The sequence below is a fragment of the Elgaria multicarinata genome, chromosome 21, assembly GCF_023053635.1.
Source record: "Elgaria multicarinata webbii isolate HBS135686 ecotype San Diego chromosome 21, rElgMul1.1.pri, whole genome shotgun sequence".
Lineage (NCBI taxonomy): Eukaryota > Metazoa > Chordata > Lepidosauria > Squamata > Anguidae > Elgaria > Elgaria multicarinata.
In genome coordinates this window covers 8,799,406-8,816,637 of record NC_086191.1, presented here as the reverse complement: position 1 = coordinate 8,816,637, position 17,232 = coordinate 8,799,406, and the positions used below count along the sequence as shown (strand labels likewise).

At 53.7% G+C, this 17,232-nt stretch overlaps 2 protein-coding genes across 2 annotated transcripts in view; one reads left to right on the top strand and one right to left on the bottom strand.

The window, feature by feature from the left end:
* CRTC2 (CREB regulated transcription coactivator 2) overlaps positions 1-16,186 on the top strand; it is a 28,983-nt gene extending 12,797 nt beyond the window's left edge. Inside the window, exons 6-14 of the mRNA XM_063145819.1 lie at positions 2,959-3,062; positions 3,248-3,277; positions 4,350-4,432; positions 7,015-7,064; positions 8,926-9,170; positions 10,502-10,881; positions 12,667-12,936; positions 13,930-14,155; positions 15,013-16,186. Coding sequence (XP_063001889.1) covers positions 2,959-3,062; positions 3,248-3,277; positions 4,350-4,432; positions 7,015-7,064; positions 8,926-9,170; positions 10,502-10,881; positions 12,667-12,936; positions 13,930-14,155; positions 15,013-15,224 — 1,600 coding nt within the window. The 3' untranslated portion in view covers positions 15,225-16,186. The remainder of the gene's footprint in view (positions 1-2,958; positions 3,063-3,247; positions 3,278-4,349; positions 4,433-7,014; positions 7,065-8,925; positions 9,171-10,501; positions 10,882-12,666; positions 12,937-13,929; positions 14,156-15,012) is intronic.
* The window catches only part of LOC134412125 (protein S100-A13-like), a 344,998-nt gene that overhangs the window by 186,291 nt on the left and 141,475 nt on the right, over positions 1-17,232 (bottom strand). The gene's annotated exons all lie outside the window — the stretch shown is intronic.

The window sequence follows — 17,232 nt, the reverse complement described above, 5'->3', positions numbered from 1 at the left end:
TGACTTGGACCGACTGTATTCCTCCGTCGTTGAAATCTGCTGTTTTAATTGTTTTCAGTGCAGGGTTCTACTCGGGGGCATCTGCCCACAGGGATAACGTTCCTCCCCGTGCCCCACGTTCGCACCCCTTTGGTGAGACAGACCCTGACCATCCTCTCCTCTCCTTTGCCATCCTCCCCCACCCCCAAAAAAATCCGTGCTCGCTTCAGCGGACAAGAGAGCAGCGTCTTGCTGCACGCAGGCAGCTCCGCTGGGCTCCAGCAACAAAGCCCCCTTTGTCAGTCCCCGGGGAGCGACGGGAGTCTCCTGCGTGATGTCATAGCCTTTCACACACCCCCTTGGGGTCCCAAAATGCTAGGAGCTGGCAAAGGCAGGATGACAGCAGAAAGCAGGACCCCCCCTTTCTGCCTTGTCCGTGTCTCTGGAGGCTTTGTTAATTTCACTTGGCTTTTCTGTCTCTCTTTCTCTCACCCCCCCTAAACCTTGCCCCATGAGGGACTTCTTCTGAATCCTCCCTCTGATCTGGGTGCTAATTGGCAACACGAAAGATTTAAAAGCCTTGGACGTTGCGGGGACGTCTGTTTCTGGGTTTGTGAGTGGGAGGGGGTGCTGTCAAGCTGACGGCCTGCTTGTGGGCGTCCTGTGCAAACAGAACGTGGCGTGAAGCAGGCCTTTGTGTGTCCGCAGGGCGATGTAGAAGAGAAGGCCCTGTCCCGTTTCAGAGCCACCCAGCCCCCTCTCACCAAGAATGTGACACACTCACTCACACCCTTCCTGCCCTGGAGATTCTGGGATCAGTGCTGGGCACAGGGAGAAAAATGTGTGTGCCTTTTGGACGTTCGTAGTGCGAGATTGCGGGCTGAAGAGGCAGACCGAGCCGGGGGGGGGGGGAGTGGGGCAGCGGGTTTTCTTGTCCTTGCACCGCAGGCGTGCCTGCGGCATTATTTATTTATTTATTACGTTTTTATACCGCCCAATAGCCGAAGCTCTCTGGGCGGTTCACAGAAATTAAAACCGTGAAAAGCACACAAAACTACCGACAGTCTAAAGACACAAATGCAAAATACAATATAAAAAGCACAACCAGGATAAAACCACACAGCAGAAGTTGATAGAGATTAAAATACAGAATTAAAACAGCAAAGTTTAAATTTAAGTTAAATTAGGGGTTAAAATACTGAGAGAATAAAAAGGTCTTCAGCTGGCGACGAAAAGAATACAGTGTAGGCGCCAGGTGAACCTCTCTGGGGAGCTCGTTCCGCAGCCGGGGTGCCACAGCAGAGAAGGCCCTGCTCCTAGCAGCCACCTGCCTGACTTCCTTTGGCAGGGGCTCACGGAGAAGGACCCCTGTGGATGATCCTAAGGTCTGGGCAGATACATATGGAAGGAGGCTTTCCTTCAAATAACCCGGCCCCAAACTGTTTAGGGCTTTGACTGGCAGCCAATGAAGTTGTAGAAGGACTGGCGTGATGTGGTCTCGCCGGCCAGTCCCTGTTATTGCAAAACAAGAGTCACAGGCTGATTTTATTTTGAATCCTTCCATTTTTTTCTTTTTGTGGGGGACACGCGATGCAGTGAGTGTTGAATCACGCACCCTAATGTGTGTGTGTGTGAATTTGCCGCACAATCCTAAGCTACAAACCATTAAGACTGGCTGTGGTGGTCCCTTGAACCTCTAGAAAGTTTCAGCGATCCCGGCTGACAGTGAAGGAGACTAAAACCGCCTCCTTCCCGTTGTTGGTGAAAAGTTTTCCCCTGTAGGTTGTCCTAGGATCTTGTGGAATCAATGGGAATTCCTTCAGAGCAAATAGCTTTAAGACTTAGATCCCCCTTAAATTTGTTAAACTTCTCTTCTTTATCTGAGCATGGTAACTATAAAAAGGGTGCATTCCTTAGTCACTTTTTATTAATTATTATTAATATTTATTTATATAGCACCAATAATGTACTTTACCAAGGAGATACCCAAAGATGGGCTTCATATTATCCTTATTAATTCCTAAAATCTATCGACTGGCCTTCATCCACAAGGGATCTTCTGGCAGTTGCGCCCAATTAGAAACAAGGATCCAATACGAAGATCCAATGACACATTAAAAGGCAAATTGAAAAGGCAGTTCTTCAACCGGTCAGCCGGAGAAAAACCCCAACAGCCAGTTCAGTTCAAAAACGAATTATATGTGCAAAATTGTCCGGTTCCAAACGGATGAAACACTTGGGCAAAAGGCCGCATTTTGATTTTGGGCCGGAGAGAATGTTATTAAGTTGGTGGGTCACCACCAAGAAGGTCCTGCATAAATGCATAGCGTATTCTGAGACCACCGCTGGAAATCTTTGTGCGCGGGCAGAATAGTGTGGGAGGAGGTGGGCCTTCAGGTATTTGGGGTCCGTGCGCCGTTTGGGCTTTGAAGGCGATCCCAGCTCCTTGAATTGGGCCTGGTAGCAAATAGAAAGCCAACGCGATCCTATAAGAATTGGTGTAATACCGCTCCGTCTGGATGAGCCATTCAAAATTCTTTGGGGCCTTGCAGTGCTGAGCTAGAGTTAGCTGATGGGTGGGTGGGTGCTTGCATGCTCACGATCCCTAGTTAGACAAAGTCCCTCCAGTTATTTATTTATTAATTACAACCGTTTATATATCCCGCTCCATATCACCAAGATCTCAGGGCTTGGAATCTGTTCAGTTTGTGTCGGGGGCTGTAAAGCCTTGGAGAAGCAAGGCTACTATCAAGTGCTCTGGTGTGAGATTGGTGTCCGGGGGAGGGGAGGGGGGGCGAAGGGGAGCCTTTTGGCGTCGCCCCCTTTATGGTGGCAGGTCCACAACCGCCCCTTTACCTCTGCGGCAACCGCCCCGGCATCCGTTCGCCTCGGCTTTGGGAATGCTGACGTCTCTCTCTCTCCCTCTGTGTGTGTGTGTGTGTGTTTTGTCGCCTTCCGCCTCCCCCCCACCGCAACCAGAACAAATTCCGATTCCGCCCTGCACACGAGTGTGATGAACCCCAATCCGCAGGACGCGTACCTGGGCCCCTCTCAAGGCGTCCCCCCTCCGAATCGCAAGAGCGGTGAGTGAGCTTTGGAGGTTGGCGGTGCCACTCCCCCCCCACCCAGTGGGGGTTCGAACAGGCAAAGGGAAACGGAATGCCCTCGGGATCCCAACTTCCCCCTTCCTTTCTCTGCGAGGGGAGTGGGCAGGAAACCACCCCTCCGCAGCATTTAGCTAACGTCTCCTGCATCTCTCTTCTTTTAGGTTATCCGGACAGCGACCTGGATAGCAAAGGTACCTCGTCCTGCCTCTTTGGAGTCCTGTTTGCGTGCGTCCCCTCGTGAGCCCTGCGCCTTGCTGGTTACGCTTGGCTTTGAGCAGATTTGAAAGCGCAGCGGGCTAAAGGCATCCTGAGCGGTCTTGGGCCCTTTATTTATTTATGATAGCACTTTTATCCTGCCCTTGAGCCAAAAAAAAAAAAAGGCTCTCGAGGTGGCTGACGAAAATAATTCTTAAGACAGCCCCTGCCCACAGGCTTGCAATCTAAAAAAAGTCACACAAAAGGAAAGGAGGTGTGGAGGGAGGAGGAAAAACAAACAAACAGATTTAGGCACTAGATTCTTAGTTACAAAGTTCAGAAGGCCTTGGACACAGTGGAAGGGCTGCCTCTCCTTTTAATAGCCTTGTACAGATCCAGGCACGATGGGGAGGGGCCTGGCTGACACTTCCTTTCCCTCTGACGGCCCCATCTGTGACAGTTGGTAGCAGGAGTGGGGGGTGCTGAGTGTGATCCTGTTGAGAGGGACATTTTGAGCATTACACGGGGCTTTATGAAAAGGCTCAAACATTACGTATTTATAATACGTCGCACAGTTCTGTGGTCTCCTGAACACCTGGGCAGGGTGCAATTCCCTTCAACAGGGGCGGGCCACCCTAATGGGGTGGGCAGGTGACACCCCCCCCCTGCAGGCCAAAGGACATCTGGAGGTACGGCTGTGCCCCGGGTGTCGTTTGGTCCCTGGCAGGTGCATCAGGAGAGTCTTTCGCCCTGCGCTACCTCCAGGAACTGCCTTTGCAGCATCCGGGCCTTCTCTCATCTGCCTGCGCACCGTGAAGTCCCATGAGGGACAAGACACGGGGCAGGCGAAGCCGAGCGGCGCTTGTCCATCACCTTCCCTGCGTGGGGATGCCTAAAAGAGCACCAGTGCACGTTGGGAACTGTAGTTTCTGTCGAGTGGGGTGGGTGTGTTGCTGTGCTATTCAAGCTTGCGTCTCACGGGCGGTGGGCTTGCTGTCCTCCTCCCGGAGGCCACAAACTTTGCACAGGCGCAGGTTTATCAACGGTCTCATCTCTCCCCGCTCCCAGCGTTTCTTTTCCAAGTGCCTTCCATCGAAGAGAGCTTCCTGGACGACAGCAAGCAGCTGCTGAAGCCTTGGGACACCAAAAAGGTGGGTGCAGCGGCATACGGCCCAAGGGGGGCAGCCTCTTCGGGCGGCCCGCAAAGGCCGGCGAGGTCTCGGAAGCAGCGGTGCGACGGATCAGGGTAAAAATAAAAACGGAGACCCGGGAATGCCACCACTTGCAATCCTCGGGAGCTCGTCCCAAAGACGAGGTGAGCATCGCAGCCCCGTAGTTCAGACTTCGCCAACCAGATGCCCTTTAGGTGTCGTGGACTCCAGCTCACATCATCCCCAGCCAGGCTGGGAAAGGCCGCTGCAGTTTGTTTATTTATTTATGTATTTATTACATTTATATACCGCCCCCCAGCCGAAGCTCTCTGGGCGGTTTACAAGAATTAAAAATAGTAAACATTAAAAGTATACAAAAATTTTAAAAAACATAAAAACAGTATATAAAAAACAACAGTATCCATTTAAAACAACAATTCTGCGGTCCATTAAAAACAGACAATGTTGTTAAATGCTGTTAAAATGCCTGGGAGAAGAGAAAGGTCTTGACCTGGCGCCGAAAAGATAACAACTTTGGCGCCAGGCGAGCCTTTCTGCGGTTCAGGTTCAAATCCGGAGCGGAGAAGGACTTTGCTCTCCCCCCAGCCATATTTCCTGGGTCTACAGGGCCCCAAAGGGAGGAACGGCCCCCTTCCTTCCTCGCTCACCACAGTTTGGGGCTGGGGGTGGCCGCGTTGTCAGAGATAGTGGGAGTGGTTAGGCTCACAGGTGAGTGGGTGTGGGGCATGCCTCCCCCCACATTTGGCTTTTCCGAGCTTTCTTGGAAAAGTCTCAGCGCGGCTGGTCGGTGGGAAACGCGTCGTCTTCTGAGATTTCTCAGGGGAAGCTTTCGAGGAATCGAACGCTTTACAAGGCGAGTGGGGGGTGGGGTCGGTCCACTCTCCCCCCCCCCCATTAAAAAGTGAGCGCATGTTACAGTTTTATGCGCAAACAAGAGAAAAACGTAGCCAGGCCAGGAGGAGTAAAGCCCAGCTTCAGCGCCCTGCCTGCAACAGCCCTTTTTATTCGGCGCCTTTTAATTTTTCTTTCAGTGTTGTTGCACTCGATGGAGGTCCGCTTTTGTTTTTAAAATTTAAATTTTATTTAATACTTCAAGCATACGTCAATACAAATAAAACAATACTACATAATACATAAAATATTGGACAACATTTGATAACAGATATTCTAGCTTATTCTATTAACTTAATCGTACTTAACATAAAAGTGCTCCCCTCAACCACGGGATCTTATTCCTGTTTCCAAAATCTCATTGCTTCCTCTGGAGGTGTTTTCCCTCTCCCCTTTGATAATACAAATTCTAGGAACTGTTTCCATATTCCCTCAAAATCATGCGTTTTTATCATTCCTCGTCTAACTTTTATATTACATGCTAATTTGTCATTAATAGCAATATCCCATACTTCTTTATACCAATCTTCTATATCAGCCTTCCTCAACCTGGGGCGCTCCAGATGTGTTGGACTGCATCTCCCAGAATGCCCCAGCCAGCTGGCTGGGGCATTCTGGGAGTTGTAGTCCAACACATCTGGCGCGCCCCAGGTTGAGGAAGGCTGTTCTATATGATAATCCCCTTGAACCTTCCAGTTCCTAGATATCATTAACCTTGCTGCTGTTAACAAATTCGTTATCAATTCTTTTGTCTCTTTACTACAATTTAATTCTCCATATAATGATAGCAATGCCACTATAGGTGTCTCTTCAATCTCCGTTCCTAAAATTTCTTTTATCTCTTTAAACACCATTTTCTATAATTGTTGTACAAATTTGCACATATGTAAATACGTTCCTTTTTTTTTTACAACCTCTCCAGCAGTTTGCTAAATTCAACTTATTTATTTTATTTAACCTGGCCGGGGTTCGGTACCAATGGAGGTCCGTTTCCTTGGTCGAAAGGCCGGGTGTGGATCAAACCAGCCAAACCACAACTCCACCAGCGTACCTGCCACGGTTACGTTTGCTGCAGGCCTACCTGTCTCTGGCTTCCGCTCGTGTCCCTCCTGACGGCAGCCACAGATGTATAAATTTTTATACCGCCCAATAGCCGAAGCTCTCTGGGCGCTTCACACGAATGAAAAACCATTCAAAATCTAAAACAGCATAAAAACACGATATAAAAATACAATATAAAAACACAACCGGGATAAAATCGGCGGCAGTACAGAAACACAATTTTAAAATACAAATGTAAAACAGGAAAGTTGAAATTACATTTATAAACCGTTCAAATACTGAGAGAATAAAAAGGGCTTCGCCTGGCATCTGAGAGAATACAGTGTGGGTGCCAGGCGAACCTCCTTAGGGAGCTCATTCCACAGCCGGGGTGCCACAGCAGAGAAGGCCCTGCTCCAGCATGTGTGTGTGTGTGTGTGTGTGTGTAGGGTGTGTGTGTCTCTTTTTGGTTTGAGCCAGGGGAAAGAGAGCTGAAGTAGCCGGAGAACCCTGCGGTGTTGATTTCTTCCTCTTGCAAGCAGATTTCATCAGGGTGACGGGGTGGATTCAGAGGACCACCTGAATACTTATTTTCAGTAGTTCCATCTTCTTTTCTCTCTCTTCCACAGCTCTCCTCCTCATCCGCCCGTCCGAGGTCCTGCGAGGTGCCTGGAATACAGTAAGTTAGGGCACTCACATTCCCGTCTTCCCTAAAATACTCTGTGTACACGTGTGTGTGTGTGTATTCTTCCTCCTATAGAGCAACTGCCACCCAGATCTCATCAGACTATGCTTAGTTTCCCCTTTTAAGTGATGGGACGTGGCAGGCAGACAGTGTGTCCAAGGGGAAGCGTTAGGCTCATTCTATGCACGTGGCCGAATATACCAATAAGAACACCCTGCGCCCACTCCAGACTTCAGATAGGGCATGCCTTTTATTTTAAAAATGAACACTTTCCTATACTTCAAAAAGAAATATTAAAAAATGGAAAGAAGCCAAGCCAAGCCAAACTCTACTCCCTGTAGCTAGAAAGCTAGCTCATGAACAGGAGCTAAGTTTCATGCAAGCTAGGGATTACTTTCTCTTTCCCCCCCGCTTTCGAATGGAGAAGAGCCCCAGAATTGTGATTTCTAAGGAATTTATTTGTTGCATTTTTATACCATCCCGTTGCCAAAGCTCTCTGGGGGGGGTTACAAACATTAAAACCATGGAAACCATTCAAAACATAAAACAAACAGTATAAAAGCATAATATGAAATACAGTATAAAAACACAACCAGGATCAAATCGAGCAACAATGCAGAATTTAATACAGATTTAAAAAGGACATTTAAAACAGCAAAGTGAAAATTAAGTTAATAGACTGTTAAAATGCTGAGAAAATAAAAAGGTCTTCACCTGGCGTCTAAAAGGGTATAGTTTAGGTGCCAGGTGAACCTGTTTAAGGAGCTCATTCCACAGCCGTGGTGCCATAGCAGAGAAGGCCCTGCTCCTGGTAGCCACCTGCCTCACTTCCTTTGGCAGGGGCTCATGGAGAAGGACCCCTGAGGATCCTTTCTTGCAGTGATATGGCTGCAAGAAAGGCAAATGCTATTTTGGGCTGCATTAATAGAAGTAGAGCTTCCAAATCGCGTGAGGTACTGGTTCCTCTCTATGCGGCCCTAGTTAGGCCTCATCTTGATTATTGCGTCCAGTTCTGGGCTCCACACTTCAAGAAGGACGCAGACAAGTTGGAGCGTGTTCAGAGGAGGGCAACAAGGATGATGAGGGGTCTGGAAACAAAGCCCTATGAAGAGAGACTAAAAGAACTGGGCGTGTTTAGCCTGGAGAAGAGAAGATGGAGGGGAGACAAGAGAGCACTCTTCAAATACTTAAAAGGTTGTCACACAGAGGAGGGCCAGGATCTCTCCTCGATCCCCCCAGAGTGCAGGACATGGAATAACAGGCTCAAGTTACAGGAAGCCAGATTCCGGCTGGACATCAGGAAAAACTTCTTGACTGTTAGAGCAGTACGACAATGGAACCAGTGACCTAGGGAGGTTGTGGGCTCTCCCACACTAGAGGCCTTCAAGAGGCAGCTGGACAACCATCTGTCAGGGATGCTTTAGGGTGGATTCCTGCATTGAGCAGGGGGTTGGACTCGATGGCCTTGTAGGCCCCTTCCAACTCTGCTATTCTATGATTCTATGACCTTAGGGTCCGGGCTGGTACATATGGGAGGAGGCGTTCCTTCAGACAACCTGGCCCCAAACCATTTAGGGCTTTGAATGTCAATACCAGCACTTTGAATCAGGCCTGGACCTGGAACTGGCAGCCGACGAAGCTGGAAAAGGACTGGTGGGATGTGGTCTGTACGCAGATGTGCTGCCCTGTTTCTAAGGAATGGGAATTTGCGGCGGTGCCGCCCACTCAACTATTCGGGGGGTGTGTGTGTGTGTGTGCAAAGCCGTGGCTGTGTTTGGCCTCCTCCCCAGAAATGGGGCAGGTGCTTTTCCTCCTCCGCTGAGATGCTGCTCCGCCTCTCTTCTCCCCTCTCCAGCATCTTTCCGTCCCCGGACCAGCCTGCCAACCTGCCTCTGATCCCCGCCGCCCTGAACACGGGGGGCTCCCTCCCTGACCTCACCAACCTGCACTTCCCGTCGCCGCTGCCCACGCCCTTGGACCCGGAGGAGTCGGCTTACCCCAGCTTGAGCGGCGGCAGCAGCACCGGCAACCTGGCCAGCACCATGACGCACCTGGGCATCAGCGGCAGCATGGGGCTGGGCCCTGGCTACGACTCCCCAGGTGAGGCTGCCCCGGACGGCCCAGGTATCCGCCGGGGGCTGGGGCTTGGGCCGTCGGCCGAGGGGGTCTGGTGGGTGGATCACCTCAAGGGGGCGATCGGGTTCAAACCCCTGGATGTATTTATTTATTTAGAGGGGATTTTTAGAAGATTTCTGTGTTAAACCGGCTACTCCTTCCCCTTTCACGAGGGCTACTGACAGCCCTCGATGGATGTTTTTGCCGACGGAAAGCCTTTACGAGTTTCCTTTCCGCCCGAAGGAAAGTCTCGAACCAAAACGGTGCCGTTAGAAACACCACCAACCGTCTTCAGAACGTCGAAACGATTGAACGCCCGTCCCAAGTTAGCCCGAACAGAGCAGTATTTGCGGCCGGACTGAAGCTTCGGAGCTCCTCTGGCCTCCTTAGGGGAAGGGTGTTCCATAGTCGGGGTGCTGCCCCACCCCCCTCAAAAAAGCCCTGGTGTCGTGTCCCCCACACTCGGTGTCAGGAAATGTGACGGGGCCTCTGGAAGAGGTCATAAATTGTGGACGCGTCCGTCCGGGAGGAGCTGGCCTTTTGGAGATCCCGGACCCAAACTGTGTAGGGCGAGAGAGGGCAGGCTCCGCCCCGTGGGCGGGGCTTGCCCAATCTGGCTCATGGAGGATTGGGCCCCCTCCCTGGCTCCCACCTCCTCCCGCCCCAAGCCCTGCCTCCTGGCACGGGGAGAGGAATTCTTAATTTCTCATCAGAGGTAACGAGAGACTTGCAAACGCACAGCCCAACCGAGTCCTGTCCTCGCGTGCGCAGGAGGCATTTGACTCAGCCGGGACGAGCGCCACCCGAGGTCTTTCCTCTGCACGAAAGGAGGGGTCAGGCGATGTCCGTGACGCCCGCAGCTCAGCCGCTGAGCTCTGGTTCCCCTCCTTAAGCTGCTTGCGGCTTCGTTCCTCCGATTCCTTGTGATTTCTAGAAGTGTTAATTTTTTCACGCCCTCTCCCCTGACGGGAGTGGTGGGACCCTCCGGCCCTGTCGGGCCACAACCCCCGGCATCCCGAACCGACCCAAGTCGGGGAATCTGGCCCGCCTCGGGACGCAAGGGGGGGGTCTCTTTCCCCCCTCCCTTCCGGCACAGGCGAGAAGTGTCTTCATGCCGTTTCCCCGTCCCCCACTTCCGTAGGTCCGCTCCTACGTTTCACGCACACACCCACACGCACACACCACGCCGCGGGGCGGTTGGGGCCGCACGCTCCCCGTTTTTGCCCCCCCCCCCGCAGCGGGTCAGCCGGGTGTTGCGCGTGCCGTTTTCATTCCCCATTTATTTATGTCTTATGTTCTCCTTTTTGTCCCCACAGGCCTGTGCTCGTCTATGCAGAACTCCCTCAGTAATCCCTGCATCCAATCCTCGCTTAGCAACCCCTCGCTGCAGGGCTCCCTTAGCAACCCCTCGCTGCGCTCCCCCCCCAGCGGTGCCTCCCTCCCCGCCTCCCTCAGCAACCCCTCCCTCCCCGCCTCGCTGGGCGGCCAGACCGGCAACCCCGGCTTCGGCGGCCCCGCCCCCGCCTCCGCTTCCTCCCCGTCGGCCGCCCCCGCCTCCTACGCCTCCCTGAACGCCTCGCCCCGGCGCAGGGCCCCGCTCAGCCCCCTGACCCTCCCAATGGGCGCAGACACCAGGAGGCCGCACCCCAAACCGTTTTCGCCAACTATGTCACCCACATTGTCCTCCATCACGCAGGTACGCATGGGGGCCGTTCTCGGGCGCACCTCGGCGCTCGCTTTGGGCTGCTGCCTCTTTTGTGCGTGCGTGTGTGTGTGCGTATGCGCGTGTGTGCGTGTATCTGTGTTTTAATTTCACCGTTCTGTTTTTCCATCTTCATTTCAACTTCGAGGGAAGGCTGTTCCCCTCCCCTTCCCCGCTAGAGGTAGCGATCCACCTTCTGGAGTAGCGGGGTGGAGAAGCGAGGCGATTCGGAGGCCTCTTTTATCCCTGGCGAAGAAGAAAGGACGCCGGTTGCTGAGAAGGAACAGAAACCTTTTAATGTAGCTCTACGTATTTCAGAGTAGATCTGCCTCCATCACCGCCATCATCTAAGCTACGTAGGCCGCTTTTTCGCAGAAAGTGCCCGGAGTGGCTAACAACACACCTGCAATAAAAAACGAGAAAGCGTAGCAATACGTTAGCTACAATAGTACGTCATTACAGGAACCATCAACCCAAGCAATTCATGTCACTAACAGTAATATTCAGTTGAGGAGAAACAAAAAGAAGCCCTTCCTTCCTTCCTTCCTTCCTTCACTTGTAAAATATTTGCAGAGCGTGTTTGAGGCTTTTGAAGGCGGAATCTCTGTTCCAAAACGTATAGAGCTGCATTAAAGATTTCTGTTACTGCTCAACCAACCAGAGTTCTTTGCTCCTTTTGGGTTTGCCTGATTGAGGTGCTGTTCTTCCCCGGCCCCAGAGCCTGCCTCTGTTCCTCTATTTTCAGAGCCCTCAAGGGATTGCTGTCCCTTCAGCCGGTGTTGTGACAGAGCCATAGCGCCAGCTGCTGGGCTGTTGGGGAAACGTTTCTCCCCTGAAGTGCTCTTCAGTTCACCTTAGCGCGGTTTAATCAACCGCAGTGGTGTTTGAGTGAAGTCTCGGGCCGATGTAGAAATGGCAAAGGGGGGGTGTTTCCCGTTCAGCAGGAGAGTCTTCAGGCCTTGCCGGAGAGTGGCATTGATTATAAATCCATGCATTTTGCCGAGGTGGAAACATTGGGACCCTTTGCATCGCTTCTTTCTCTCCGCTGCTGCCCCCCCCCTCCCCAATCTGGGTTTGGCCCCCCCTGCTATGCTGGCTCCCAACAAAGCCAGGCTTTGAGAGAAAACTCTCACTTATCCACCAGATGGGGCTGTTGAGCGTTGCCCAACCTCCCCACCCTCCCCTTTCCCAAATTCCTTCCTTTCTCAAGTCTGGTCCCTTTTTTGACCCCGGGCTCCACCTGCCACAGAACGAGGTGGTAGAATCCTCAGTGGGATGTACCACTTCAGACTTGTGGGTAAGGGAACCGCTGGGAATGCTCCTCCGTGTGAAACAAAACTCCCTGCACACGCGCAGAGCGAGAGCGTCCTAGCTGAGCCTGCTTCTTGTGGGCGGGGGGGCGGGGGCAGGCTTCCTCCTCTTCAGCCAGCATTCGAAAACGGTGCTCCCCCACCTGCAGTCCAACGTGGTACGCTCCGTCTCCCCCCCCCCCCCGGGTCTCATTCTACTCCCTGAGTGGACTAGGAGTCGGGAAGGAACCTCCTGCAGAGTACGATGTTGGACTCCGACGCCCATCATCCCCTGCCGGCCGGGGGCTGATTGGGAGTTGGAGTCCAGCAAGATTTGGAGGGCTGTGGGTTTGTCTGCTCCTGCCTCAAGCCTGATCGAGGGTTTGGGGGTGGGAGAGTGCGTGACTGTTCCTCCCCTCCCTCCTGGGAGCTGCCAGCCTCACCTTTAACGGTTGCTCCCTGCCCTGCCTTTTCTCTTCCCCCCCTCCAGGGGGTGCCGTTGGACACCAGCAAGCTGCCAGCCGACCAGAGGCTCCCCCCGTACCCGTACAGCCAGCCCGGCTTGCACCTCCAGCAGGGCCAGAAACCCCACCACCAGGGGCAAGGGGGGGCAGCCGGCCCCCAGCAAGTCCGCCAGCAGCAGCAGCAGCAGCAGCCGCCCCCCATGCCGTCGCAGTGCACGTACCCGGGGCACTACCAGTCCAATTCCATGCTCCAGCACCAGCTCGGCCAGCCGCTGGGTGACTTCGGCCTGGGCAGCGTGAGTACCGCGCCCCTTGGGGCTTGCTGCTTCTGGATTGGGGTAGCGTCGGGCCTGTGCGTGCGTCCTGATCACATTTGGTCCGCCCGTGCCGTGTTAGGACAGGCCAAGCATCCGTCCCATCCAGCATCCCACGTGGCCGAGTTGACATTTTTTTAATTGATGCTCTTCCTGATACCCCACCCTGCCCCTTCAGCCAGAAGGCAATTTGCGGAGCTGAAGGAATAAGGCCGTCCCTCCCTGAGGGCAGAGAATCCGAAAAGACATGGCATGAAAGGAAAGGGGATGGGGAGGGGGGAGGAAAACAAACCAACGAATTCAGGCACAAAAGCAGAGGCCTCTGGGAAGCTCACAAGCTGGAGCCGAAGGCAAGAGCCTTCTCCCCGTTGTCGCTTCCTAGCCGCTAGCATCTGGTGGTATACTGCGCCTGGACGTGGAGGTTCTATGTAGCCATCCTGTCCGAGAACGAGCCCACAGGCAAGGTATTTCTTGCTCCATCTTTTAGGATAGAATCCTCGGTTATGCCTCAAGGGCAAGATCGTCGAATCCTAGAATAGCAGAGTTGGAAGGGGCCTATGAGGCCATCGGGTCCAACCCCCTGCTCCATGAAGGAATCCACTGTAAAGTCTGCATGCCTCTGCAGGCCAGTTGCTGGGGAACACAGCCAGGAGGGCACTGTTGTGGCTACCTGCTACCTGTCCCACAGGTAGCTGGTTCGCCACTGTGTGAACTGGATGCTGGACTAAAGAGGCCTGTGGTCAGATTTAGAAGGACTGCTCTTATGTTACATTAAGGTGGCTGTCAGGGTAAATAATAGTAAAAAATGAAGGCCAGTAGCCGGTAAACCTTTTCTGTTCCCAGCGTCTGCTGTTCGGAGGTAGACTACCTCTGAAGCTTGAGGTTCTGTTTCTAACTGTTGTGGCTCCTGGTTCCCTTCGTGCTCAGTTCAAACGGCTGTTCTCTCTCTCTCTCTCTCTCTCTCTCTCTCTGCAGTTTGATCAGTACAGCTTCATGGACAACATGACGGGCGGCTTCACGTTCAACAGCAACGCCTTCGCGGACGACCTCGGTGCCTTAAACTACTCCCAAGGCGACAGCATGGGCCAGTTGGGGGGCGGAGGGGGCGGCAGCAACACGAGCCACGACCCCCACCTGCTCAACCGTCAGAACCTGAACAACTACAGCCGCCACAGCAACATCCCCAACATTATTCTCACAGGTAACGGGGGGCCGGGAGGGTGGAGGGAGGGAACGCCCCCCACCCACCCCCACCCGAAGCCAACAGGTGGGTTTTGTGGGAATGTTTGCTCTCTGGATGAAAAGCAAATCTATCGCTGTGCCTTGGCTACTTTGTTGTAAACAAGCTGTCCCCCGGCCTAGCAGATGAAGGGAGTTGTAGTCCAACCCGTCCAGTGGGATGGGAAAGGTTGTTCCGAGAACAAAGCCCTATGAGGAGAGACTGAAACAACTGGGCCTGTTTAGCCTGGAGAAGAGAAGATTGAGGGGAGACATGATAGCAGTCTTCAAAGACTTAAAAGGTTCTCACACAGAGGAGGGCCAGGATCTCTTCTCGATCCTCCCAGAGTGCAGGATACGGAATAACGGGCTGAAGTTACAGGAAGCCAGATTCCAGCTGGACATCAGGAAAAACGTCCTGACTGTTAGAGCAGTACGCCAGTGGAACCAGTGACCTAGGGAGGTGGTGGGCTCTCCCACACTAGAGGCCTTCAAGAGGCAGCTGGACAAGCATCTATCAGGGATGCTTTAGGGTGGATTCCTGCGTTGAGCAGGGGGTTGGACTCGATGGCCTTATAGGCCCCTTCCGAGTCTACTTTTCTACTATTCTGTGAGTTTGCAATAAAACCAAATGCACGGATTCTGAAGAGGGCCTTCTTTCTGTCTAAACCTGCAGAGGGTTGCGCCTTTAGGGGTTGTCAAACGGGAACAGGCCGGCGCCGTTAGCTGCTTGGGCAAAGGGGTTGTCCCAGTCCCCGAAAGCCTTGCCAGAGGCGCCGTGTGCCTGATGCTCCCTCTCCCCCCTGCCCCTCCTCCCTCTTGTCTCTCCCCCTGTTTTAGGGGACTCCCCCCCAGGGATTTCCAAGGAGATTGCCACGGTCTTGGCGGGCATGCCTGGTTTCGAGATGGACTCCTCCTCCTCCCTGGGTCTGGACGAAGACCTGAAGATCGAGCCGCTCACCTTGGACGGACTCAATATGCTGACCGATCCATATGCCCTCCTGACCGATCCGGCCGTCGAGGATTCCTTCCGCACGGACCGGCTCCAGTGAAGGGAGGCGGCTGCGGCGCCGAGAACACCCCACCCGGTGAGGAGGAAGGGACCCGCAGGAGCCCCGGGGGGGAAACCGCGCCCACGAAGGGCCAGGCTTCCGCGCCCCAGACGGGGACACCGGGAGCCGAGACCATGCGCGGCCATCGCCTTCGTAGAGACGTCGGTGGCTTGAACCCTCCCTGGGCGTTCTGGGGCTGGACTTGGCGACGGGCGGTAGCCAGCCCAGGTTGCAGGGGACCTGGGAGGAAGTTGGGCGTGCGGGGGTCATCCCCCCAAACCCCACAGCAGTGAGGAGCTTCTGGGGTGCTTGGGGGGAATTCCAAGCGTCCCAAACCCTGCGGGACGCGAGAAGGAGAAGACGGAACGGATCCTCTGCCTCCCTGGATCCGAGGGATGGGTGTCCACATGGATCCGAGGCCCGTAGGAGTCCCAGACATTTCTTTGCCCTGCGTTTGATCCTGTGTATATTTCCACCCGCACCGTTAGCTAGCGAGATCCTCGTAGCGTGCCGTGCGAGAGTGGAGAGGTGCGGCATTCATGGTTCCACCCCTCCCCCCCCTTTTTTTTTTGCCTAATCATGTTTTTTAAAGAAAAAGAAATCTGTACATAACTCCTCCCTCTCTCCGTCCTCCCCCTCCCTCCTTTTGAACTGCCGTGTACATGGGGGGGCGGGGGCAGAGAGGGAAAAGGGGGGGTGTCTCTTGTAAAGCACTTGTAACTTTGCATTCTTATCTGTCATGAGGTCAGGTCCAGATCTGAGCTTGGGGGGGTGGGGTGGCGTGATAGCGGTGGGGGGGACAGGGAAAAACGAAGACCGTGGGTCGGAGCGGTACTTGGCTTCGCCCGCTGCCCTTTCTCCCTCGCTCCTTCCCCCCCCCCCCCGCTAGGGAGGAGAGAAACCAGAGTGATTTTATTATTATTTTTTAAAATATATGTTAATTATAATGAAGTTTCGAAGTTGCCGATTTGTGTGATTCTGGGTGAGTCGGGCCGGATGGGGGGAATTCGAGAGACCTGAGTGTTGCCCTGCTGGATCGGGGCCAAGGGTCCATCCAGCCCCTGACCCCCCCTTTTTTTTTTTTAAAGAGAAGACTACCCTCAGAAGCTCACAGCCGTGGCGTGTGGGTATCTTCCATTGTTTAGTCCCCGGCATCCAGAGGCCTGGATGCAGAAGGCTTTTGAAATTAGGCCGAGGGCCGCATGCTGCCGTTGCCCCACCCCCACCCCACACACCCCTCCTGGATACATCGGATTATTTTATACAGTGCCATTACTTGTGTGGTGCTTTACTGCAGGGATGTTGAACCTGCGGCCCACGGGCCATACGGCCCTCCGGAGTTCCCCAAATGGCCCCGCCCCCTTTTGCCCAACCACCCAGCGTTTGGAGGTTTCCTGGGTTCTGCAGGTTTCTCCCCCACCCCATTCTAACAGGTTGAAATGGCTCTCCTAAGTGTTGGTTCCTGGCAGTAAAGGGAGCTTCAAGCTAAAAGAGGTTGGTATTTTTGGGGCCCACCCCCTGCCGGAATGTGGCCCCCGAGAGCTCTCTGGCTGGAAGGGGTTGGACACTGCTGCTTTACAAAAAATGTCTGTCCCCTGCCTCCAATATTGACAATCTCCATTGTTACCTTTTAATTTCCCTTTCTCTGCTTGGGGCCAGCGGGGGATGTGAGTCGGGGAAGGGGTGGAGGCCGGCTTGGAACCGTTCAGTGTTGAAGCATTCCGGTCTTGGCCTTCCAGGTCTTTTGCTGGGACTCGCCGGCCACAAAATAGAATTCCGAGCCCTTTCCGAGGGGATCTCGGCAGCTGTGATCGCTTCCCTTGCGCTCCAGGGTGAAGGATCGTTCCGCTTCTGCCATCTCGACATAAGAGCCATACTGGACGGGGCTTGCGGGTCCGTCTAGCATCGTGACCCCACAGTGCCGAAACACATCCCCCATGGCAAGCCCCCAGAAGCACGACACGAGGCCACCAGCCCCCTCCCGCTCATGTAGCCCAGTATCCTGACT